This window comes from Hippocampus zosterae, chromosome 16 (genome assembly GCF_025434085.1).
Source record: "Hippocampus zosterae strain Florida chromosome 16, ASM2543408v3, whole genome shotgun sequence".
NCBI lineage: Eukaryota > Metazoa > Chordata > Actinopteri > Syngnathiformes > Syngnathidae > Hippocampus > Hippocampus zosterae.
Genome location: NC_067466.1, coordinates 11,251,220 through 11,275,957, shown reverse-complemented (window position 1 = coordinate 11,275,957; position 24,738 = coordinate 11,251,220). Strand labels below are relative to the sequence as shown.

Sequence of the window (24,738 nt, the reverse complement as noted above, 5' to 3'; positions counted from 1 at the left end):
ATTGATGGCACTTCCATTCATTTCAAAGTTGCAAGATGATTTGAGATTTTCAGGGCACGGTTGTACATACATTTTAAAATATAAAATCTTTAAATAAAAACCATGCTTGATTTAATTCTTAAAGCACACGAATGTTGTCTCCTGATCCATCCTATTCTCACCCCGTGTGTGGCTATTGTCTAAAAATAGTCATTTCAAATGTAATTATGAGGAAAAAACACATTTTGTAGTGTGCCCATGCCATACTTTATTTCCATCATTAAATAAAAGTATTGCAGCTACAATACGGCAATATGGCACACGTGTGCAGTTAAATGGCATAGTCACGTGTTTTAGTACAGTATTACAAAACATGCGTGTACATTAAACACTTAATAAATACTGTTAATTCCCATCTCTTTTGTAATGAAATTTGATTTTTAAAATAAGTCTTGAGGTTGAGGCAGTTGAGATGAGCAGTCGTCTCCGAATTTAACACACTTATATATATTTTTTGTTTTGCCACCACTGTAAAGACTGCATGCATACAAAAATAGACAACTATTGTGACCGTCCCTTTTATATTTTACAATACAATTTCCTCATTGCCAAGTGTGATATTCTCACCCCTATTTGAAGAGAAACTTGCTTCTTTCATTATTCTTGGAAAAGTACAATGTACATTCACAATCACTGAGGCACAGCACTTGATTTACTATTTGTATTCCAGCACATATCCTCAAGAGGTTGTGTAGCAATGCCATACTTAATATAGATCAATAATTATACAAATAACAAAACGGAGTGTACATCCAAAATAGTCAATTTGATCTGTTCAGCTGCACACAATGCCAACAAAAGTGATGGGAAACAGCCATGCATGTGAGTGAAGACGCTCTCCATCAAGTCCATGACAGGTACACAAAGTGCTTTTTTCCCCAACCAGTTGAAACCAGTGCTCAACCTTTAGCAAATGTTCTCATCATTAAAACTACAGAAAGAACGTGAGCGAGTAACACCGTTCAGTAGATGTGCTTGAAAGGGGAGAGGAGAAGAAAAAGGAAGAAGAAAAATGAAGCTTTCTGTTGCCTTTTCATCTCCTGCAAATGAGGCAGTGTGGTTCCACGTATCAGCCTAAAAAGCCCAACGAGCGGTTTGTGTCTTGAAGAGGGACATTCTGAAAGAAAAGAAAACGGACATTATTGAAACATAATTGAGCTGAATTGTAAGGTATGCTTGAGCTACGTGCCAGTACATTGAGAGAACTGTGGAGGATGCGGAGGCGGTGTAGCTTGTCGTTGAGCACGGGGTCATTCGCCCTGCGTACAAAGGAGCGTTTGTACTCCAGGCGACTGGTTGACCGGTGGTCAGCTGAGGTGGACAGACTGGTGTGCTCCAGAGCTCGGTACAAATCCCCCACCGAGTCCGACTGCAGCCGCAAGTCTCGTCCACGACCTTCAAAAGATGAATGCATCATTTTATTATTTCAAAAATAGTTTGGGGCATCAAGGAGATACCCATCACTTTGTTTAAATGTCTTTAAACACATGTTCATCAAACAGTTTTTCAGATTTGTGACATGGTACATGTTTTTTTAAAGTTTAGAGAAAAGACACAGTATACCGGTATATATTTTTTGAATCCTAACCATAAATGCAGGAACCTCTCAGGCTCAGCAACATGTCTTATAAAGCGAAATGAACACTTAAACCAATATACAGGTATTGTGTAACCAATCGGATGATGTGGGTGGGGCAATGCTGGAGACAGTAGTAAACAGAGGAGCCTGCCTGCTTCGGACCAAAAATAATCCAGTTTTAAATACATCTCTTTTCGGCTGTCGGGATGGGGTGGGAGGATTAATGCGATAATCAGTCTATCACTCTATATGACAAATTATCTTGATTGTGGCGCTAATAATTAAGCATCACAAATTAAGTAGAGGCATGTTCTCCTGTAATGCCCTCTTATCCAATGGGATTCCAGGATGATGCTCGGTAATAGCCAATGGCAGAGCAGGTACACGTATGTTGCGTTCAGGAAACTCGGAGCTGTGAGGAGCAGCCCATACAATTTATTTTGTTGTTGTTTTGTTTTGTACCTTTCGTAAATTGAAATTTCTTTCGTAACAAGAGGCAACATTTTCCTGCTGAGACGTTTCGTAACTTGAAAATTTCGTATGAAGAGACGTTCGTAAGTAGAGGTACAGTGACTGTATTACAATATCTACATTATCTTCATAACCTGCTCAATGTTGCTGTATGTTTACTGTACTGCTACCATACACTTCTCATTCACGCACACTGCCCTCTGATGGCATGACGCTGTTACTACAATTATCTGAGAAGCTTTGTAATAAATGCATGACAGTTGGCTTTGTTTTGTCCTCCCATGCCCACAAAAAAATAAATAAATAAAAAGAGTCAACATGAGCAAAAGAAAAATGAGGACAAGGGAGAAAGGGCCTCCAAGCTTGTTTCTTTATCCTGTTCACAGTTCAACATTAACATGGCAGAGAGGATTCATCCTGACCACAGCATCCAGACATGGCCGGAAGGCGCTGTGACAACTCAATTGAGGCAGAGCAAAAGGAGGTTTGAAACCAAACAAACGAACAAAAAAGCAGAGGGAAAAAGAAGCGTGTTTGCGAGCGAGTATACTGCCGGAATAAATGTGCATCACAGACAACGCTAAACTGCAGCACACTTGGAAAATTGCCCTGGTAGGCCTCCAACATGTGTTCACTCAAAATGAAATGCAAATAAAAAATTAATACAACAGTCCAGAAGGCGATGTTTTCTCCCGATGTTAATTTACTTAACTGTGGTGTTGTTACACTGTAGCATACTTCGGGGTAATTGTGTACCTCTATTGATTTTCCCCTGGCTTACAGCTCAATATATTGTACGTGCAATACATGCCAAATGATACAGTGCAGCTAATCACAATCACACTACAACAATATCGTTGAATATATACAATACAGTACCTCTCAAACCTGACCTATTTGGAAAACGCAACAGGACCAGATGTGGAGCATGGACTGGATGTGATTAAATTTGTGAGTTAACTGAGGAAAAGTCATAATTATTTTAGTTAATATATTTTTTGTGAAACTTTTGTTTGGGGGTGTTCTGTCATATTTTTGCAACGCAAGATATGTGCCTTTGCTCATTAAAGGTTGGGAAAGATGGTCTTAGGGTATCTAACCTATTTCTCTGGGCCGCTCCAGCTGGTAATGTCGAGGTGTTCTCTCATCTGACGCGCCGGAGTTGGCTGCCAAGATGGCGTGGAGACCACTGTCTCGGGGTAGCGTGAAGCTGCGAGGTTTCCCTCCCGCCTCCGAATCGATACTGGACCTGATGGGCAGGGGCAATGCTCGGTATTGTTCCTGCAGCAGGCTGCGCTGTGCAGGCAGCGTAGACTGCCTGCGATACTCCATCGCCATTTGTTCCCTGTCATCAGATAGCAGAGGCTCTTCGATGGGATACGCCTGGAGGAAATGCATTCTGGCGTTGCTCTCCATCTGGTCCTGCCAGGAGTTTCGCTGGTTGCTTGTCTTCTGTCCAGGGGATATACCACCATTGTTGCTGCTGCCGCCTTCCTGGGGCTCTGAGTGGTAATCCTCATGAGAGGAACGTGACTGGAATGTGTCAGATGAGGAGAAATGACCGCGTTTGGGTTCCAGGTAGGGGCTCACCTAAATAGAATCAAATGTTAAGTAACTACATTTCAAACAGCTGTCTTAAACAATAAAATCGGATATGAAATATTCATAGTATATTCAGTGCATCCACGGATAATGATTACAGAGTACTATGCTATATCACATTTCAGGCACTGGCAGCAGAAGTTTTGAGGGTATGTGCTCAAGTCTAAAAAACAGGACACCCGTTGCCAAAATAATTCATACAATTAAGAATAACACAGTAATAAATGTATATACTGAAACTTGAGTATTCATTTCCGTTTGCCGAATCCGCACAGCCAATCAATGTATTTCGAGGGAAGCTACAGTGCATAAAAGAAGTCTACACACCCCTGTTCAAACAGTGGGGGGATCGTGTGCACTGCAAATCAGTGAGGGGCACAATTGTCAAGTAGTCCAACACAATACGGATCTGATAGCAAAACGTTGGTCCTTATTTATTAAATATTAACAAATGTAAAGGGAAAAAACAGTCAAGTCGATGACACAATTGTGCTCCATGAATTCTGCCTAGCAACGAGCGAAAAAAATCTAATCTGAAACAGTTATATGCATAAATATTTTCACAATGGTTTCAGACCTCCTTATGGCATTTCCAGCAAAAATATAAACCAATCAACAAATTTGACTCATTCTAATGCCATTTTTCTCCATTATTATTGAAAGCACTGAAAGCACACTCCTGTACTGTACTGTAGTTTTATGTTACCAGTGCCATACCATGATTTCTATTGAAAACCACCACTGATGGTACTTACTGATGATGCTCTTGGATATGTGTCATAAGGTGGCGGTGGACTGTCCTGTTTGTTCATGGAAGACATGTCCATGTCCTCATGGTCGCTCTCGCTCCAGTAATCTAATTATGAAGAAATACAGCAGAACCAAACCAGGCTAATTAAATCTAAGGTCAAAATTATCCAGTGAATAAGACCTACGATATGATAAATAGGCTACACAAGATTGTATGGCTCCTTATATGGAGGGGAAAAAAAAGAAGCTACACTCTTTACTGCACTTTTTTTTTTTTTTTGGCCTTCTATAGTTTGATCCTGCAACAGTGGCACTTTCCCATCATCGTGCACGTCTGTTGTATCAGCACTTCAGGTTTGTACGTACGCACAGTACTCCATACTGTCAAGAAAATGATGTTTGCACACTGACTTTCTGAACACCCTTGAAGTTAGATAGTACAGGAGTGACGCCAACTACCGGCTACAAGTTCATGGTCTGTATTAACACCCTAGAGATGATCCAGATTCTAATAGCCGTATAGTTTAAAAAATAAAAAAAAAAAAAAAAATCAACCGACTTGCACAGGAACCAGTTTTGCGTCATCAATGCTGTCAAAATGCGCAGTGTTGTAGGTGTGATTTCAAGGTCTACTTGGAGTGCAAAGAATATATTTGAAGATGTGATGATGATTTTATTATGTAAGAGGCCCCTCTTCAAAAATCAAATGATAGACCAGTTCACCCACACACCCACCATCGCTTGGCTCCTACATAGGTTCCTTGAAATAGAACCATGATAAGGTACAGGATTTCCGACCCATTTACACAAAAATATGACGTCCTGCGCCCCTAAAGTGAGCATTTGTGTGTGACATAAAGCAGAGACTTTGCATCTAATTAGATGTGAAAATTGAGAAAAAGGTGTTAAAAAAAAGTGTTTCCTCTCAACTATCCGGCGCGAGTCATATTCTTTCCACTGCGACAGTGAGATGGGAGTGGAAGATGGTGCTCGTGAAGCATTACGTTTTCCAAGATTCGCTGACACATTTTAAAAAGCACATTTTATTGTCTACAAATGTCATTTAAGAGACCTTCACTGCAAACAAAGACCTTTGACCTAATCTCCCAGTACAAATTATATGTTACTATATGAATAAAAGTCTTGCGACACACTTCCTTTTTAACAATTAATCTTTTTTTTAAATAACAATTTTTAAATACTAGCGTTTCCAGTGAATGAGTGAATGAATGAATAAATAACATATAAAATCCTAGGGGGAACCTTGTACAAGAGTCCAAATGGTTATTTAAAAAAAAAAGGCCGTGGTACTTTCATTCAAACATGATATTGAATGTTACAAATATCAAATATAAAATTTCTATGATTATATAAAAAGTTATTGTCTCGCCTTGTTACATTTCCTGTTTTCTGTTTCCGGTGCGGTCAGAGCAGACCAGCAAAAATAAGCAGCAGAAATTGCGTTCTTCTCAGCACTGAGCTGATGAGGAAAAGGAAATAAATGATCTTGCTCGTAGCCTGCGGTTTTAATACAGTACTGTAGTCCGTCTGGTCGTGGATCAATTAGCCACATTAGCCTGCTAGCATTGGCAACGGTTGCTTGCGACACTTAACATTGAAATGATTGTTTCTCCTTGCAAAGTAGTGTGGGAGGGTGTGGAATTTATGTTCGAATTACAGTATATGACGGCTTTCTAAAATTATTTTTCTGCGGCCACTAGGTGGTGTCATTACACTTTTCTTTGAACGTATACAGACACAAGGTAACTCAATGTGCTTCACATTATTATTCAATATTATATTAGGGGGCGTCTTATACTAGTAACCGGAAGACTGAGCAAATGAACCTATCAATTTTTTTTTGTGGGGAGTATTTTGTAATGTGCCATGGAAATAAAATGAATTATGAAGAGTGTGAGTCATGCCCAGCTTGACCTCTGACCTCACAAATTTGCACAGGCAAATCTTGTCGAGTATATTCCCAAAGGATTCTTGAAGGCGTGAAATGGCAAATGTTTAGTTTTCACTGTGGTGTGTACGCGACTCGCCTTGATCCTGAATCTTGTCTTGCTCGCAGTAGCCCGCCACAGCCATGCTTAGACGACTCAGCCACCTGTGGGGATGGAGAAAGAGTGGGCGCACAAGCAACTTATGACGTAAACCGATCAAGCAGTTTCATGCTACATCTGCGTCAGACTCCTTAACTCACCGGGACATGTCGTCTACATTTTCTGCCGCAAAGTAGAATGTCTTTATCTTGGGATGACAAGCTTTGAAAGCACTGAAATAAAGCCAAAATGTATATTTTAGAATGTGAGCGCAAAAGAACAGGGCCATAAAGGAGACATTAGAATATGAATGAGATGAGAAACCTGGCACAGGATCTCAGACACGGTACGGCCAGAATAGCAGGAGTCCTTTTGTCACATTAAGTAGGTGCAAAAGGGGGAAATGTCAGTCAATATCTTCGGGCCCAATTGATATTATAGTTGTAGCTTGCAGTGGTGATTTAACTGCCTCGCATATATTTTGTATCTCTTGTATTGTAAAATTAAGTCCCCAAATTTGAGTTGAGCGCACTCTCGTTTTTTTTTTTTTAAGTCATGGGAAACAAATGCAAATGGAGAAAAACACGACTCACAACTTTCTCCTGCATTCTGTAGCACGATCGATCTTAAACTCTGGAAGATTGACAAAGCCTTCTGCCTTCTCATCCTGTGGTGAAGACAAAAAAACCAAACAAAGTATCGTTATAACAAACGCACGCATGAACTGACATCTTGAGAACTTTCAGGAAAATCGATCCGTTCACCTCCTCATTCATGTACCAATACAGACACGTGTCTTTCAGAATGAACCAGTATTTCTTCCACTTTTGAGAAAAATACGTTTTGGCATCTTTCTTCTTCCACAACCAGCCTTCACAGTCGCCCTGACCCAAGTCCCTGCAGGAGATCCGTCGTTTGCTGATGGAGGCCATGGGGCTTCCGACTGCACAAGACGAAAACACATCAGAGCGAACAGAGAAAAACACTTCCATTCGGGCGTGCCCTCTCATCTCTTACCTTTACTCTTCTTCTTTGACCTCTGCAGGCGCGACGATCGCTCAAACACCTGCAAGGTGAAATAGAAACGTGACATACATTTTGATGATCCCACGTGCGCTAAAGTGAGGTCGGGGAGGCACTAACGTGGTAGAGGGAGGCAGAGTCGGAGCTGGATGTAGACAGGGAAACTTCCATCTGGAGGGCCGGGATGAGCGTGTAGTGAGTGGGGCTGCTTCCCCTCTCCATCTTTCGTCGACTGTGACTCAGGCTGCGGCCCAGCAGGAAATCTCCCCCGGAGCTTTTGTCTTCACTGGCGAAACGCAGGAGGGAATTTTCTGCAGCCATAAAGAAATGCAATGTAAACATCTGCTGCATTTCATAGACTAAATGTATGTCGATTACTAATTGCATCTTAAGGCTACGCGGTAGCCGAGGGACACCCTGAACCGGTTGCCACACAGAGACAAACAGTCATCCGCACTCACACCAAAGGACAATTTAGAGTGTTCAATCAGCCTGCCATACACATTTTTGGAATGTGGGAGAAAACCCACACAGGAGAACATGCCAACTCCACACAGGGAGGCCGGAGCCGGAATTGAACCCGGTACTTCTGCACTGTGAGCTCAACGCACTGACTAATCACTTGATCACTGGGCCACCCTCTCTAACATTTGCTCAGAAAAAAAACACTTTTTTAAAAAAAGCAGATTTTCCCTAACAGATACTTTTAACAAAATCCAAATGCTTTGCCTCTTGCTATTTATTCATTGAAGTGTTTCAGAAACTTTGATATAAAATAATATATTTTGTTTGGTACACCTCTTGCATCGATACAAGATGATGCAACTGCACCTAATATTATGACCATGTTTTGAGTGAAAGCCGTTGTCAGGCAGAAAACCCCACAAAGCTAGCCATAGCGCCGCCAATTGTAGACAAATATAAGATGATTACTTTTGATTTTTTTTTAAAAACGCAAACGGAAAAAAAACAACCAGGAGAACAAAGTTTGCCTTTGAGACCAAAATAAAGCACATCAATCTCGTCCCGGTCTGTTTGTCACGTTGTTTCCGATAAAACGTGAATAACTTGCGAGGAATATTTTAACAGTTGCCGGAGAAACCGCAGACTTCTTCCAGCCAATCACAGACGAGCAACGCTGAGTGTGAAGAAGCTAGCGAGCAAGTTTGAGGGGGGGGGGGGGGGGGGTAGCGATGGCTGATGAACATACGGAAAAGATGGAGGCAGGATATGATATCCGGAGTGTTTGCGCTTGTGACAGGCCAGCTCATCTTTCCGCTGTGCGATGTGAAAAAGAGGTGAGGATATGAGGAGATCTCCTCCTACTCACATCAGCTCCCTCTGCTCCTCTCTGTCAGCCCCCCCAACACCCTCCCCCCTTTCTTTCTCACTCTCCCACCCACCTCGCCTGCTCTCTCTCTTTAGCTTGGCCAGGTTCTCGTCCTCGTCTCCCGCCCAGTTGTATTCCAGTGGCATGGAGATGGGCCTGAGCCTGCCTGGGACGACGAGGCACAGGGGATGTCATTCCATTGCGGGGAGACACCCCGAAAAACACGCGTCATATCGCAGCCGAATCTTACTGTAGGTGGGCGTGCTCCCCCTGCGGACAGACGACACTTCTTGGTTCTGGTCGTACTCGTAACAGTACAGTATGGAGTCATCCTCCACCAGAGGGAATTGACGCCGACACTCCTGGTCCAGGTAGGAATTTGGGGAGTCGGAGCGCTTGCCGTGATGGACGAGGTCGGACTGAGAGTCGGAGCGCTGAAGGCTGCTTTTGTCATCTCTATGGGAGAAAGGTGACATGACTTTGGAAATGGAAAAAAACGAAATTTAATTGCTCAAGTCATAAAGTATTTTTTTTTCATTTTTCATTTTTATAATTTACACTCTCACCGTTTTTATTTCATTTCGACTTTTGATTTTGAAAGTCTTTTTTTAAATTAGTTTTCAGTGCAGGTTTGTTAGGTTCTGAAAATCTTCAATACTGCTTTGACCTTTTCAACTCAGTTGAAATCACTTCATCAAAAGTTTCCCCAATGCCGAAAAAAAAAGGAGGAACTCGTTCACCGCAGATCGTCAACATGTCATCAGCATACGTCATGCTTTGTTTGTGACTGACCCCCCCCCCCCCCCCCCCAACCATCTGGACACATGTACCACCCCATCCTTCCACCAAGACACACACACACACCCTTAGATGCCAGTGTTCATATTCATGGTCATGACGGAACATGTCACCCAGTGAAAATCACTGATGTGTTGTTGATTTTATCTGCTTGCATTAGCACTCACTGGCCATCACAAACACGATCTGGATAGTCAGTTTTTGTAACGATGATAATGTTCTTTTGATAGACACCGGAAGAATAATTTATTTATGAATACGCAATGAATATTAAAAAAAATAAATACAAATTACGCACCCGTAATAAAATGCCAGGTTTTTGTGATAGAAAAAAATGAGACCAAGATAAATCATTCCAAAACTTTTTCCACCAATGATGTCACCTCAAGATAAAGTTCTGATGTTCTTGTAGGCTTTTCCTGACTTTTTTTTCTTTTCTTTCCATTTTCCAAAGGCTTTGTGCTTAGACTGACTGCTATTTAGAATTGCTCAAAATTCTCTCCGCCATGACGGATGCTCTGCTCTTAGCTGAAAAACAACAGCCCCACCGGATACAGTCATTGCGCCGCCACCATGCGTCACTGTCAGCATCTTTTCACGATGAGCAGTGATGCATTTGCACCAAACCTTTTAGATTTATGGCCAGAAAGTTCAACATTTGTCCCGTTAGAACATAACGTTTTCCCGCAAATATTTGGGAGATTTTGTGCATGTATATGTGCGTGTATGTACCTGGGGGTGTAGGGTTCCGCTGGAGGAGGCGGGATGTAGAGGTCCTGCAGGGCACAGCTTCCCCTCCTTGATGGAGTGCTTAAAGTGCTGCTAGGTGTGGCAACACTGCTGCCGGGGCTCTGAGGGAACAGCGGCTGCGTGTGAGTGGTTGTGTGTGGAAGTGAATGCACGCACGTGTGTGGAAGTAAGTCAGGAGCACAAAAAAAAAAAAAAAAAGAGAAAGTCACAGTTACATGGAGTGAGCGACTGAGCAGTCGGCAGCATCATTCGAATGAGTCAAATGGACACCACTCCATATTTTAAACACCGCAGTTCTAGCTGGCGCTCACAAGTTGATCGGTTCCATCATCTTTGTGAATAAAAATCAGCACAAAACAACAAGAATTTTCATGGAGGCGGTTCAAAGGTTTCCTCTCAAACTAACTCAAAATCGCCTTTGCAGAACTGCAAAACGTAAAAATGTACAGATACAGTGAAACTCCTCTACAACGAAACCCACATGGGCGAAAATACCCCCTAGTGTGAAAAAATATTCATGCATTAACACCACTCCCACTTTCCTGCCCCCCCCCCAGACGGGAAAAAAAAACCCTGTTGCGTTAAAAGTGAATGCTAATTGTAAATTTCGCAATTTCTTTCCCTTTTTTTCTTTCTACACTGACTATATGAAGTATCAAATAAGTGTATCCCCATACTTATGCATTATTGGAATAAAAATAAAGAGTACACATATGTTTGTGTGTGCCTGTACACATACGTTTGTGTGTGTGTGTGTGTCTGTGTGTGTTTACATCTGAGATCAAATTTGCCAGAGTGAAAAAAACCCTGTTGTGAAACATCTCTTGTTGCAAACATGATTTCGTTGTAGAGGAGTTTCACTGTATCTTATTGGGAAGGAATCAGGAATTAAACGTGACTGTCATTGCCGTGTTCCTGTTTTGCTCCTTTTTGACATGTCAGCCAGGATAGGAAGAAAAGGGGGCACGTGATGCAGTGAAGGGGGTGGAAGCTGAGAAACGAAATGGAGCTCTTGAGGGCCTCAGGGAGGGGAGGGGGGGGGGTGCAAGCATTTTCTTTGCTCTGTGCTTCAAAGAATGACTGGACTACACAAACACGCATCACTCTCATTTGTACCCATTGTGGCACTGGCACATATTCCGAATAAAGCAACGTGCTGGGACAAAGTAGGACAACAGATGCCGTTTAAGGCTCAGGTACGAGCGAAAAGCAATTTTGTTTGAACCTTAGACTAATTCAAAAACAAGTTGTGCTCCATGCAGGGAGAGAAATTCTTTCACTTCCTCAGCGTCATTCATTTTGCTTGATTCGTCACGTTTTTTTGGAGGCTCTGCGGACTTATTTATAACCCGATACGCTCATATTCATACCCGGAGACACAAGCCACTAGTTGTGCGGATTAAAAAGTAATCGAGGGGCCATACTTGCAGAGCCAAAGGTTTCCACCGCATGTTCTTGAGCAGCGCAGGAGTGGAGGTCAGCGTGCTCTGTGGCCGTTTCTTCAACGTCAGGGTCACACCCGCTGGGTCCCCACGCAGAAGGTTGACCAGGTTTTTCAGTTGCCAGCCCACCTGAGTCGACAAGAAGAGCACAATAGAAACAGGCTTTTTAATGCCGATCACCACACAAGGTCAGGTTAAAAAATTCTACTAGGGCCACATTTGAATTTTTTGGGTGTGTTTTTGTTGCGGCATCCTCATTGGTTATTGTTGTTGAGGCTCTCCACGTTAAATCCAAGACCGGAGGCCGTGGAGCAGCTTACACACTTCCCGTGTCATCATTCTGAAGGTTCTGTCAAGTCGCGCAAAGCCTGCGGGTTACGAACAGCTACACGCCTTGTAAATAAAATTTAACCCAGTTTGGTGATGTTCAGTGTACAAAAAAAAGTCCTTCTCAGTCAAATACACTTTCCAAATATGCCAGCAAATATTTGCCTGCGTGAGAAACGGTGCACATTTTGACGCAATGTGTACATTGGATCGATTGTGTATTCTGAGCAGCCTGGGAAACGGTGCACTTTTCAAGCACTAACCGAGCAATTACTTTGTCACATTCCAAGTTATTTTTCATCGTGACAGTCGCTGCAGAGTGGTCCTCACACCGAAAAGGTGCAGAAGAGAACACAAAGCTTGCCATAATATTTGGCAGGGGTGGCACATATCATTTTTTTGGAAGCAATAAAACGTCTAATTATGCAGATTTCCCATCCAGTTTCATAAAGAATATATGTCACATAATTGCCATTGTGACAGAATTTACAAGAAACGTTGGAGGCCATTTATGTGCCGCAGCCCATCAATGCTGACGCTTTGAGGTCTTTCACGCTGACACGTTGTCCTCATTTTTTTGCGAAAGAGAAAAACATATTGGACAGTTTTACACTGGGCGATCACAATTTTCATTGTTTATCACGCGGCAGCGTTTTTCTTTTTGGGCGGTCTGGTGGATGGACGAGGATTTATTCAACCTTTTTAGCCCACTGGTGTGGTGTCAAAGTCAAGGCCCGGGGGCTAGCTTGGGCCTGCCACATCATTTCATGTGGTCCACAAAAGCAAATCATGTGTGTCAACTTGCACGATTCTTGCTAATATGTGTACGCAAATGTCAAATTGTCATGTGGAATAAATAACGTTGAAGTTTTGCAATCATTTTAACACTCACTTGAGCAATAATTGGATAAAGTATTATAGTTGATTTGACCGATTGCGTAACTAGTAATCCATTTATTTGTTGTGTACGAGTAATAATGCGATGAGATGATTAAACATTTTGTGGTTTCATAACACCCCTCTGAGAGAAGACGCAACTCGAAAGTGGCCCGCGACAAAAAGGAGTTTGACGCCCCTGTTTTAGCCAATATCTGGTTTACACAAAAATACACATTTAAATTTTGTTGTTGTGTCTCATTACAGTATCAAGAGCCTTTAAAAATGTGGAGTACAATGCTTCACGTTCATCACAGCTTTTTTTTCTCTTTTCTTTTCTTTTTTTTTTGCCGAGGAACGTTTTTTGAGAACCTCCCAAACAGACACGCAAATACAAACAAACAGACTTTGGCAAAGCAAATGACAAACAAAAGCCATGGCTCAGATTCAGGCTCGGTGGCTGAAGAAACCACGGCATTTACTAATTACACCTCCACTTTCCTTCCAATTTTACTGCCATGAATAGGCTGGTTGCTACGGGGTTGTTTTTTAATTTTTTTTTATTTTGGGAGGGCGCATTTTCTGAGAGGAGCTTCTCATTCTTTTCTACCACATGAAAAGAGTCTTGACAACAAAGGATCTGGATTTCGGGGCAGGAAGAAAAAAAAAAACGAATAAATAAAATAACCATGCTGCATTGTGTGGGTGAGGTGACTTGCCTCCGGCGCATAATTACTCGATACTTTCTTACATGCATACTCACAAGTAGAAATGATTTTGAAATTAGTATGTAAAGAGTGCACCGCACGATTTGGGGGTTGCTGTGTTCGCTGCACACTTGCAGTTTGAGCTATTGAGTATTGTGACCTATAACAAGCAGACCGCAAGGGGTTTAAATGGCTGATTGGAGCACAGGGGGGTTACCGACAGCACGTGAGCCACATTTGAACTGCCCGCCATAATATTTTAAAACCAAATAAAACCTCAGAGACTCTGCTATGGGGGGGGGACCATAAAACCCACAAAATGTCATTACCAAAAATAATAAAAATTTATTGGATGAGATTAAACAAATTTGCACGGCCTTCAGAAGCTGAAAGGATCCCTGTCGGAGAAAGAAGTTGCTGATACTTTTTGCGTGTCTTCCTAAAATGGCCTCAACTCACAACTTCACTCAACCCGCAGAGTGGCTAACAGTTTAGCTAGTTAACAGCCAGCCAACTGTACATTCTAATTACTGGTACTTGACTTCCATGTCACTCAATGGGCCACGCCCTCCTTTTAAAGCCACACACACATTTACCATCACAGATACTACAGTGTGGAAGGGGAAGATTTTGATCCAAAATTGTAACTCATCTGCACGTGTTCCAAACCACCTCCGTGATCAACGACAAATGACTTCATATTCTGTTTTCATAATGTGCGCTTGCGTCGTGAATGTCCACTGGCTGCTCAGTAATGCATTTAACAATCTCACGAGACGCAAGACAGAATGCCTTTACACTAGCAGCAATTGGAACTAATCACAATGTAATTTGGACCGTAGCCATCAGCGCTATTCAATGTTTGTCATTGTGATTGGAAAGCAGTCAATTTACACTGCATCGGACTGATAATGCGACTCTTGCGTGTCAAAATAAAGACTTCTTTTTGGGTTTCTAGTAAGGAAAAATGGCCACTAGCCAATTGCTCGGTTTGGATTCAAGGTCAGGAACAGTGCATGGTCTTCTTTGTGTACAAAAAAAAAGTATTTTATTGTTGTTGGAGTGAAAATGCGCATTCAAACCTGAGCCTTACCACTGTCTGGTGATTGACCTGAATGACTTCATCTCCGGCGTGAATTTTCTTACAGCGGTCAGCCGGAGACTAAAAGACGAAGAGTGATAATTAGGGGGGGCAAAGCAGCTGTACTTCTCCCAACATGTTACACAAAAAGCAACACAAAAGGGAGTGCACTTACTCCTTCCGTCGTCCCGGTGATGACATGCAAACCGTCATATGTTGACTTGATATACATGCCCTGTGGTAAAAAAAAAAGGGGCGGGGGGCAAAGCAAACTATAATGCAAAGTGCATTAACACCAGCTCACTTTTGTCAAGGATTAAGGGAAAAAAATGTGTTATAGTTTTGCAGAAGTGTTAGCATTTGGAAACATCATCATCTTAAATGTTTATCGGTCGGATCTCAAATCGATTCTGCTTTCTTTTGGGACACGTGGCAGATTGCCTCGAATGTAGCGGATTATTTATCTTGGTATAGAAAACAGATCAAATCGAAAGCTTTCACTAAAAGGGGTCAGAAGTGCACGACCGACACCCAAACACACGCTTTCTCTCCGTCCGCTCACAAATCCACGCAAACGTGCATGACCGCAGGTCAACACTCACACACGTAAACAGTAGCGGCATGCTGGTCTCGGAGAGGACTTGGAGGCTGTAAAAGGTTTATTTTGAGGCCACTGGGCCCAGTGTTCTGTGAACGGATGAGAGAACTTGCTTTGGCCTTTGCTCGTATTTGTGTGTGGCGGTGGGGGAGGCTTCGGTCATGGCCCCCAGCTAGGACGCTCACGTTGCAGTGTGGGTCAGCGCCATGATGCCGCCCCACTAACCGTTGATGGTTCGAGTCTGTTTTCTTTGCTCCATAACCCAATTTCTGTGTCTCAAAGGAGATCCACTTACAAATATGTGTTGGAGCGTAACATTTCCCCCCAATATTAACATGAGTGAGCCATTCTTTGAATCGCATTAGCTGACTCATATGCCCAGGAGCTCAGCAAAACCTAGTTTTGTGTGTGTGTGTGTGTGTGTGTGTGTGTTTTTTTTAATGACTCTGAGGTCAGCAGTGTTAAAAATGTGAAGTCATGCCATGTCTGATATTGAAAGCATTGTCTTGAAAATGGAGCAGCGACTCATTTCCATCAACAACGATGTTAATCGACATGTATTTCTTCACCGATGTGACTTTTGACCAAAGCCGCAGGATGAATTCTGAAGCGTTTTGGCCAACATTATCCGACTATATTGAAATAAACGCTTCAAAACTCATTGACTGACGCTTCACGGTGCAGATAAACAATAACATATTGTGAAAGCAACCAATTAGGAACTCAAAGTCAGAGGCCTGGCAGAGCATCACCAGAGATTAAATCCATCCGTCTGGTGATGTCAATGCTTTTCAGACGTCCGGCTATCATTGACAGCAAATGATTTGCAGGCAGGTATTTAAAAAGTCAACGTTTGATTCAAGATTGTGAATTTGGTCCTTTAAATCGAGAAAGTACATATGCGCTGTTGAAATTCCTACACCGCTCATTTGATTTGCGTGCAGGGATGCACGATGACATTTCTCAGCTCAATTTGATTCCATGTCAAAAGAAAAATGACTTATGCAGGGGAAAATAAAAGCACTGAAGCACCAGTACAGAGTGTATGTACACTGTCAGAAAAAGAAATGGTACTCTAGGGGTCTATTTTTTTTGACCAAGGTACAACTTATTGTGATGCACCCTCCAGAATTCACAATGGAACCTTGAGGTACAAATAAGTTCTGTTTATGGTCAGAAAAGGGACAGAAACTGTCCAGACTGTCATAGGGACCTTTTTTGTTGTGACAAACAATCGCTAAGCTTTTGGGAATGCCTTTCAAAGGAGCCCATGGCTGTGAGGTTTGCAGTTTGAAGAAATAAACAGTAGCGGTGGTAATCTAGACAAGGGATGGGAAAATGAATTCATCTTCAAACGAACTGTCGACGGTTCTTGCGAAGGAAAAAAAATGTTTGCGTAACGATGTGACGTACACATTTACTCACAAAGGGTACAAATATTCAGGCTCTCGATATGGATACTGCTCAAGGGGTGCAATACATCTCCCCTTGAGGTTATTGTGGCAAGCCATTGGGCCCTTCAAGGTAGAATTTTTTTTTCCGACAGTGTAAAGCGGCAAGAAAAGAAAGGCAAGCGAAGGTTGTCGGGGCAGTGAGTGAATCACAAACTTGCAAGCTCATTTTAAACATGCGGCATTTGAACCAAGTGTCACGCTGTGGCCTTGAGTGTAATTAGTATGCTTTGCCATCACCCAGAATTATGAATAGACGTGTACTTTACTTTTTTAGTTGCTTATTTTCATCAAACTTGTATTTTTATTTTTTCATGGCGCGCCTGGGAGGGGAGGAAAGAGTTGGACATGAAGCGCTATATAAATCAGGATGTATTGTATCTTAATGTTGTAAGAAAACTCAACCACAGTCATTTGCCCGCAAATAAAAAAACGTTTCTTCAATGGCACCAAAGACAACCTCCAAATAAATCGGGAGGATTTACCAATCCCTCGGTGGATTTGATGTTGGCCAGCTGCACCACCTCCAGATGCGCAGCCTGCGACACCATGGGATCCGAGGACAGAGAGATAATGTGGTCGCACACGTCAGAGAGAGTTTTACACTGCGGAGGACAAAGTGAGGTTAAGAAGCGATTGTGGAGTGTTGGGGGGCTGTGAGGGGGGAGATGCTGGCAATATGCGAAATGAACTCACCACATGAAGGATTTTGTTCTCCGTTTCATAAACAGAGCAATCCTGGGGGAACATTAAGAGAGCGGTGGTGTTACCACAAGAGAATGTGTCCAAATGGGTTATTATTGGCATTTTGGCTGTAGGAGGATATAAGCAGAAAATCAAGCAGCTTGGCACCTCTAACCTCCAACACGCCCACACAGACACGCACCAACACAAAACAAATGAATCACCGGCAGCGCGGAGGCATTTCTCAAAAACGGTCTTTCACTTATTTGGATACAGCTTCTCTAACTGCAGTTCATCGGCAAAATGATGGAGAATGCCAGTCGCTCGCTAATGATCTCTCGGCGCAGCACAAAGTTAATGGCTTTGTCGTCCGCCAATTTTCTGTGATACTTGTCCTTCATTACAGCGGAGTCGAGAAGTAACTCGAGCTTATCCCGTACGGCAGAGGTCCGCAACCCCAAATGACCGGCACCAAATGACCACATTTGGTGCTGGGCCACACAGAAAGAACACATAACTTACATTACTTCCATTTTATTCATTTTGGAATCTGAAAGAGGTTTTATTTTGGAAAATTACCCAATGCTCTGTTACATCTGTCTACAATATGTCACTCTTGACGCTCAGTCTTGTGATAGGTTACCGCTAAAATGAAACCCAGGAGCTAGCAAAATGACAAAATAACAAAGGTCTTTGGAAAGTTTCTTTGGCAAGGGAGAGAGGAGGAGTCTATGACTTTCAACAAAAAGATGGCGACATTTAATCGACAATGTCAGGAGTCCTACTTAAAATACGGATTGATCACAACGGGAGAATCACACGCACCAAGCCCACTCTGCATAATATGCGGCGATGGTGAGTCGTATTTTTCATGCACTTTGTATTTACGGTCTATCTTATTTTGAAGGCACTTGTAAACATTACCATAACAACCAGAGAGTGTTGCGGCCAGATAGGACGTTCACCGTGTCGTGATTCCTGTTTATTATTATTATGTTCGAAAATACCACAGGTTTTCATGCCGGTCATATTATATTATTTTGTTGTATTTATCCGGCCTTTAAAGGCCGGTCCCTGAAAATCTGTCTGTGAGGCAAAAAAGGTTGGGGGTGGCACTTTGTAACGAATCTGTACCTGCTGTACAATTGTGGTGAGCTCCAGACAGAGCTGGATCACGCTGTTCCTGGTGACGCCGTAATCAGCCACCGAGGCGAACGGCGACCTGGAGAAGAAGGAGCACCTGGAATTAACCGTGAGATGATTTCTCCTCTGAGACCAACAATTCCGTTTTGAATACACGTCAAACATGGAATCAATCACGATCTCACCTGTCCAGCCACGCCAGAAGGCTTTTGGCAGCGGCGATGAGGTCCACCACGGAGGTGAGGAAGTCATTGGGTAGCTTACGAGTGGCTCGGCCGTCATAGTGGCCGCTGCGCCGTCTCCCGGCGATAAAGTTCTGCAAGTTCTTGGCTGAAGCGTTGAGCTTATGAGAGAGGGTCTTGAGATTCTCCGTCTCCAGTCCGTAATTCTAGAGAAGAATCGACTTTGTTAGACCGTCGAGCACTTTGATCACATCAAGTCGGATGAAGCGTTTGTGCGGCGTGAGGTCAACATGTGGCAAGATGCGGCACGTGAGGCGCGATCCCTCGCTAGGCCGTCCGCCAAAGCGGGCCCGCGGGCCTCGGGAGAGTCTATCGCGTCCTCCTGGGCGAGGAGAGCGCGGCAGGAGGGACACTAATCATATCGAATACGGCAGTGCCTGAGAGACTTAAAAGTAAATCCGAGTTATGTAAGAAGCTTTGCGGCTGAAGCAAGGCCCCTGTGCGGGGATGTAGGATGAGGGGATTTTTATATTCAGATTGCATCTGCGACCCCGGTTCACTAAATCGCCATTCTGTCTCTCCATGCGTCTCCGTCATCTTCATCTTTCTTCCACTTTTCCGCGCCGTCCAAGCCTTCTCATGAGTCTGTTGACAACCATCGCTTTTCATGTGCTCGATGACATGTCGGGGTTTGGTCATGAAATGTGGAATTGCTTCTTCCAAACTGAAGCAAAAACAAGTGTGGGAGAGGCCCCGTGGGAAGTTTGGACTCACAAGCGCGCATAGCAAGTCCACCGCCTCCAGTATGAGCTCCTGATGGCCGATCCTGGACACTCCCAAGTCCTCCAGTTCTTGGTGGGTGATACGGAGCAGCTGGTCCCCCCCGACTTTCTCCCTCTCGAACGTCTTGATGTACTGCTGCAGGCAGTCGTCCAGTCCTGAGGGAAGGAAACAAGGCCAACTCACACACTTGCTAACCGTTTGTTGCCTGGCAATGGAGCATTATTTTTATTTTTTTGCATCTATAAGTCAGGCAAACCAATTCCGATAGATTTTTTATTTGTTTGTTTTTTTTGCATAGATTCTTTTATGTCTTTGGTTCTTTTGGGGAAAGCAACAGATAGCTGGAGTCAACAGACCTGAGAATCATTTTTCAGCATGACTTTGAAAAGGAGAAAAAAAGAAATAAAAACGCACCGACCAAAGCTCAGCTTGTTGGGGGTTTTTTTTGGTGGGGGTGGGGGGGGGGTTGTTTTGTTTTTACATCGTTCAGTGAGGCAGCAGGTGTTCAATCCTTTGGAGCGGCTGTTGTTAAAATGTGTCGTCTGTCTGCCTCCATCCTTGGAAGTGTGTTGTGCATGAAATGCTTTTGTAGATTTTTAGACCTGATCTTGATTATTTTAAACTCCCAAAGACTCTGACTGAAGTAATTATATTATTGATTCAATGTAGCGCTATTTATTTTTACATGACATGGAATACACAAAACCAGTTCAATACATTCAAATTCAACTAATGCTCAAAATGTTCATCCATTTTTTAAATGTTTTTTTTATTTTAGCGATCGTGTGTCATAGCTATCAAATTGATTTGAATGTAATTTTCCTGGAGCGATTACTGTGATTTTGGCTTTCATATAAAACTCTGCTCAAGCAGAAGAGAATCTCGCATTGACCCAGGAAAGTGTGTGTGTTTTGTTTTTGTTTTTTATACCCGAGTAAAATGTGAATAAAACTCACATTAAAATGTCACTGGATGTTGCCCAGCATGCTAATAAGAGAATCAAATTACTTTAAGGGATTTGTTTCTGTGGACACACAGTCTATTAGCATCTCACACAAAGAGAAATTCTGCATCGCGTTGGTTCAATTAAATACCGATACATGCAATTCCGTATGGGGCCGATCAAGCATTCAGACCAAGTACAACTGGCAGCTCAACACTAGCGAGGAAACATAAAGAAGTTTCATGGTTTGCACAAAACGTAAAGGCCGAACTAATCAGCCATTAAAGCAAATGAATTCAGACTCATTATGTCTATGATGTATTCACTATGTTGTCATAGAAACTATGCAGTGGGGTGTGGGCAAGGATTTCCAAAATAGTAGGACATAATAAAAGAAATATGCTACAAAACCGAGGACCCATTTAAATCGCAATCTATGGGAAAAATAGTTTTCCAATAAAGTGGACATTGACAAGGCTTCCACAACAGATTCTGTTCAACATTATCCGTTCTACTGTACTGTAGCGGCCAACGGTAATGTGCTAAGCTCACTTTTTTGAACATGGAAAATGTGTGTTTTTCATTTTTCTATTGTGGATTCAGTTATTATTATTATTGGTTTTCATGTTCAAAATAAATGTTAAAAAATATACAGTACAGTGTACAGTATATGTACGTTCCACTTATACAAAAAAAATAAATAAATAGAGAAGCTGTGCCGGGAAATGCTTCAAATGTTTTTAGTAGTACACACAACACATGCGCAATCTTAGAACTGTACACGACTCGAGTCAGGCGAAAGTTAACATTTTTATTCCATCTAATGTGGATATAACACTGTACTGTATATTCAGCCATAATTTCTGTAAGCCGTCCTCAAAAGGGTCAAAAGCAGAAACTACCCCAGGCCAACGTTTAACAAGAGGCGGGAGACACCATGGCCTGGTTGCCAGCCATTTGCAGATCCGATACAAACAAACAATTAGCTATCACATTCACACCCGTGGACAATTTATTATATACGAGTTTAATTTATTCTGTATTGCATCTTACGAAACAAATCAGGTGAATATTTGAAACTACTCTCCGGTGAGGCAAAACCATCTTGTTTGACGCTTGACAGTATCACTCTCAGGATAGCGTGCTGATGTCACTAAATAATCTCTGCCATGACTTTTCTTGACCATTTCATGAGCGAGCCAGATTATCAGTTACGAGTAGAAGAAATTAAAGGCGCCTTGTGATGTCGAAACCACTGGAACGGGAAAACAACATGTTAAATTATGGATTTGGACCGTCATTGATCAGTGGTATATTGTGTGAAGAACAGAGGGAGTAGCCAAGAAATGTGGACATATATAAATGTCATAAATCATGTGCCTCACAAACAAACGGAAACACACACGCACGTTGAAAAATGCATCAGGATACTTTCATCAAATGTATTTGCACTTTTATGGTGCATCTTATTCCAAGAAGGAGTCAAAGCTGGAATTCTTTTCTCTTCCCCTAATGAGAATCTCTCCTTTAAAGCGGCTTTGTCACAGCTGGGAATAAAGCGTCTTGCGCACACAAAGCACGATGGTTGGGGGGCTGGAGAGCGGGATTGTGGGAAGGTCACAGGGCGCCCTTGTTTGGCCTCCTGTGACATCACGGACCCTTATGCTAATAATGAAGTCGCTGAATAGTAACTGCAAAATGTAGCCAGGCCTCAGAAGCTGGGACAAGACTGAAGGCCCCTTACCACCACCACCACCACCAACACCCCCCATCTCTCCCCCTCACTTTACATCACCATTACTGGGCCCCGGGCACAGGAACCGTCACTGCTCCACTTGTCACATGTGGGAAACTAAACATTCTCGCCCTTTCATTTCTTTACACATCATCTCGGTTTAAACTGCTCCAGTCTCTGCATCATCTCATGTATCACATCATCCGACGACAACTGTGAGATTTTTTTTAAACCGAGCCACAAGACAAGCAAAAACATCTGTACCATTATTATGATGTGAGCCTTTTACCTGAAATACATCTGAGCCTGTAAAAAAAAACATAAAAAGCCATCATCTTTATAGTTATGAGGGTGTGTGTGTTTGTGCTAAAAAAGGTAGAAATCATTTGAAGCATCCCCCAAGGCTGTGTGATCAAACACGTGAGTGTGTGGCACAGCAAAACAACTCACATAGCGAACACATTTAGCATTCCTGGTAACATCTGCTGACATATAAAGAGGAGGAAAGGACCCTTCTAGCCATCAACCATTCACGCGTATTCCATTCCCTGCAAGAAACTGTATTTAACATTAGTCGCGATTTGCAAAACAAGCACCCGAAAGCTTCATCAACTTTTAGTGCTACATTTCTTCTCAATCTGTGGTCACAGAGAAATCCCAAGAGGTCCATCCAACCATTTGTGATTTCATAGCTATAAATCAAACACAGGGAGAACATGGAAATTCCAAACAGAGATTCGAACCCAGATCTCGGGGAACCACTCAACCCCACCATGCTGTGAAGCTTTAAAATAGTATTTTTTTTAAACAGCCAGAGAGATGAGTATTGGAATACAATTTGAGGCTTTACGACTCACGTTTTAAAAGCCTCCAACAATGTCAGATATTTAAGGTTGCGGCTTCATGGTACTGTCGTGGTGCACAATCACACCAGAATATACTGTCAGCTCCCTGGTCAAAATATTAGGGACACTTTTGTGTTTTGATGCACTTTTATTAACCGCTACACGAGCTCTACTCTAATCAGGAACACGCGAATGGAATGATGGTCTCTAAAAAAAAAAAACAATCATCAGACTGTGCGGGTGTACCTAATCAAGTGGCCTGTTGGCAGGATGACTTCTTACTAGGCATCCGGACGAGCGTGCCGCACATCATGGACTATAAAAAAAAGCCTTAATGGGGATTTCGTCAACGTGTTGACTGCGTTCGGATTTTTTTTTCGACCGAATTCAATTAAAAGGTTAATTCTCTATGGGCAAAACTGAATCGATTTCCCCCTCCGGGTCTCCTCCTGTGAAATGCCGGTAACAAAAGAGCACAATAGAGGTTTGTTGACATCGTTAAGAGACACTTGAATGGGATTTGTTCGGCTGAGTAAGAACAAGCTGGTTAAAAGGGCGATTGCTTTCCGCTGTGCGGGGGAGGAGAAAAAAATCGATCCGATGATTAAATGCTGTAATTTAAAGCTGAGGCTCATCAGGTGTTTAGTGTCTTTTGTGCACGAGGCACCCACTGCACGTTTTTCTCAATCACGGTCCATGCTTTGGGTGTGTGATCGAATCTTACCTTTCATCCAGTCCACCACTTGATTGGAGCTCCACTTGCTGACGGGCTCCATGACCAGAGCCATGCACAAGTTTGTCTTGTCCACGCGTGACCAAAGCAAAGAAAAACAACCTCCGCCAAGCTGCAAACCACCACAACGCCGCTAGCAATGAAATACAAAAAAAATAAAAAATAAAAGAGGCACAAAATGTACCGCGCTATCGGTCACGCGAGCTGTGCTTTGCTCTGCGGCGTGTAAGTAATTGTTAAGAGAAAAAAAAGAGGTATAGCTCCTCGGTGAGGTTTAAAAACCACACTTGGGCACATTCCTCTGCTTGCTGGCTGCCGTCAAAGAGCTCGTTCGCTTGTCATGCGCGTCAGGCTCCTAGGACGGTGTGGGGTTTGCTGCACGACCTCGCTTCTTCCAGCAGCAGCGGCAGCAGCAGCAGCATCGGGGGAGGAGGAGGAGAAGCCAGTGGCTACTTTGCGTCGGACTCTTGAGAGCGAAGGAAGCCTCCGGCGAGCATCCTCCCTAACGCCGCCGCACAGACATGGAGGAGGCACAGCCCACAGCGCGCAAAGTGCGTGGGTGGGTACGCAAGCTGATTCATTCCACCAAGCTCGTGGGAAGGGGCCAGGACTAGGAGGGGCTTCCTGGAGGAATTTCAGAGATGACACTTTGTGCAATAGAAATCAATTATGAGGCGTTCGAATACGAACTTGAGTTTTGCGGGTCACACCTCTTATCTCTTAATAAGCAAGAAAACAATTAAATAATAGTGACTGGGAGTTGACAGCATCTTACTCGAAGCCAATAGAACTGCGATTTCGCTGGGCCAATCAGGGGG

The 24,738-nt window shown here is 42.9% G+C and overlaps 1 protein-coding gene across 5 annotated transcripts; it reads right to left on the bottom strand.

Annotated features, from left to right (window-relative positions):
• Positions 1-222: 222 nt before the first annotated feature.
• On the bottom strand, positions 223-24,581 carry LOC127588297 (connector enhancer of kinase suppressor of ras 2-like). 5 transcript variants are annotated; one of them, XM_052046963.1, is made up of 22 exons: positions 23,912-24,581; positions 19,656-19,819; positions 18,885-19,087; positions 18,691-18,796; positions 17,569-17,610; positions 17,358-17,477; positions 14,999-15,058; positions 14,836-14,904; positions 11,815-11,961; positions 10,373-10,506; positions 9,093-9,298; positions 8,916-9,008; positions 7,633-7,823; positions 7,507-7,555; positions 7,254-7,432; positions 7,083-7,156; positions 6,651-6,722; positions 6,490-6,554; positions 4,447-4,547; positions 3,190-3,679; positions 1,229-1,434; positions 223-1,156 (listed from the first exon to the last, which is right to left on the bottom strand). In XM_052046963.1, the coding sequence occupies exons 1-22, from the start codon at positions 23,973-23,975 to the stop codon at positions 1,109-1,111; spliced, it is 2,883 nt and encodes a 960-aa protein (XP_051902923.1). In that variant the 5' UTR covers positions 23,976-24,581; the 3' UTR covers positions 223-1,108. The 5 variants fall into 5 exon arrangements, with proteins under 5 accessions (XP_051902923.1, XP_051902925.1, XP_051902926.1 ...); XM_052046965.1 differs by having other exon boundaries at positions 10,373-10,491; positions 23,912-24,580; XM_052046966.1 differs by having other exon boundaries at positions 18,691-18,778; positions 23,912-24,580.
• Positions 24,582-24,738: the final 157 nt, after the last annotated feature.

Coding starts and splice junctions, on each gene's coding strand:
- LOC127588297 (XM_052046963.1), bottom strand. CDS start 23,975: ATGGCTCTGGTCATGGAGCCCGTCAGCAAGTGGAGCTCCAATCAAGTG. Junction 14,905..14,998: donor TCACCGGGACGACGGAAGGA/GTAAGTGCACTC, acceptor TTCGTCTTTTAG/TCTCCGGCTGACCGCTGTAA. Junction 9,299..10,372: donor GCGGAACCCTACACCCCCAG/GTACATACACGC, acceptor TTTCTCCCATAG/AGATGACAAAAGCAGCCTTC.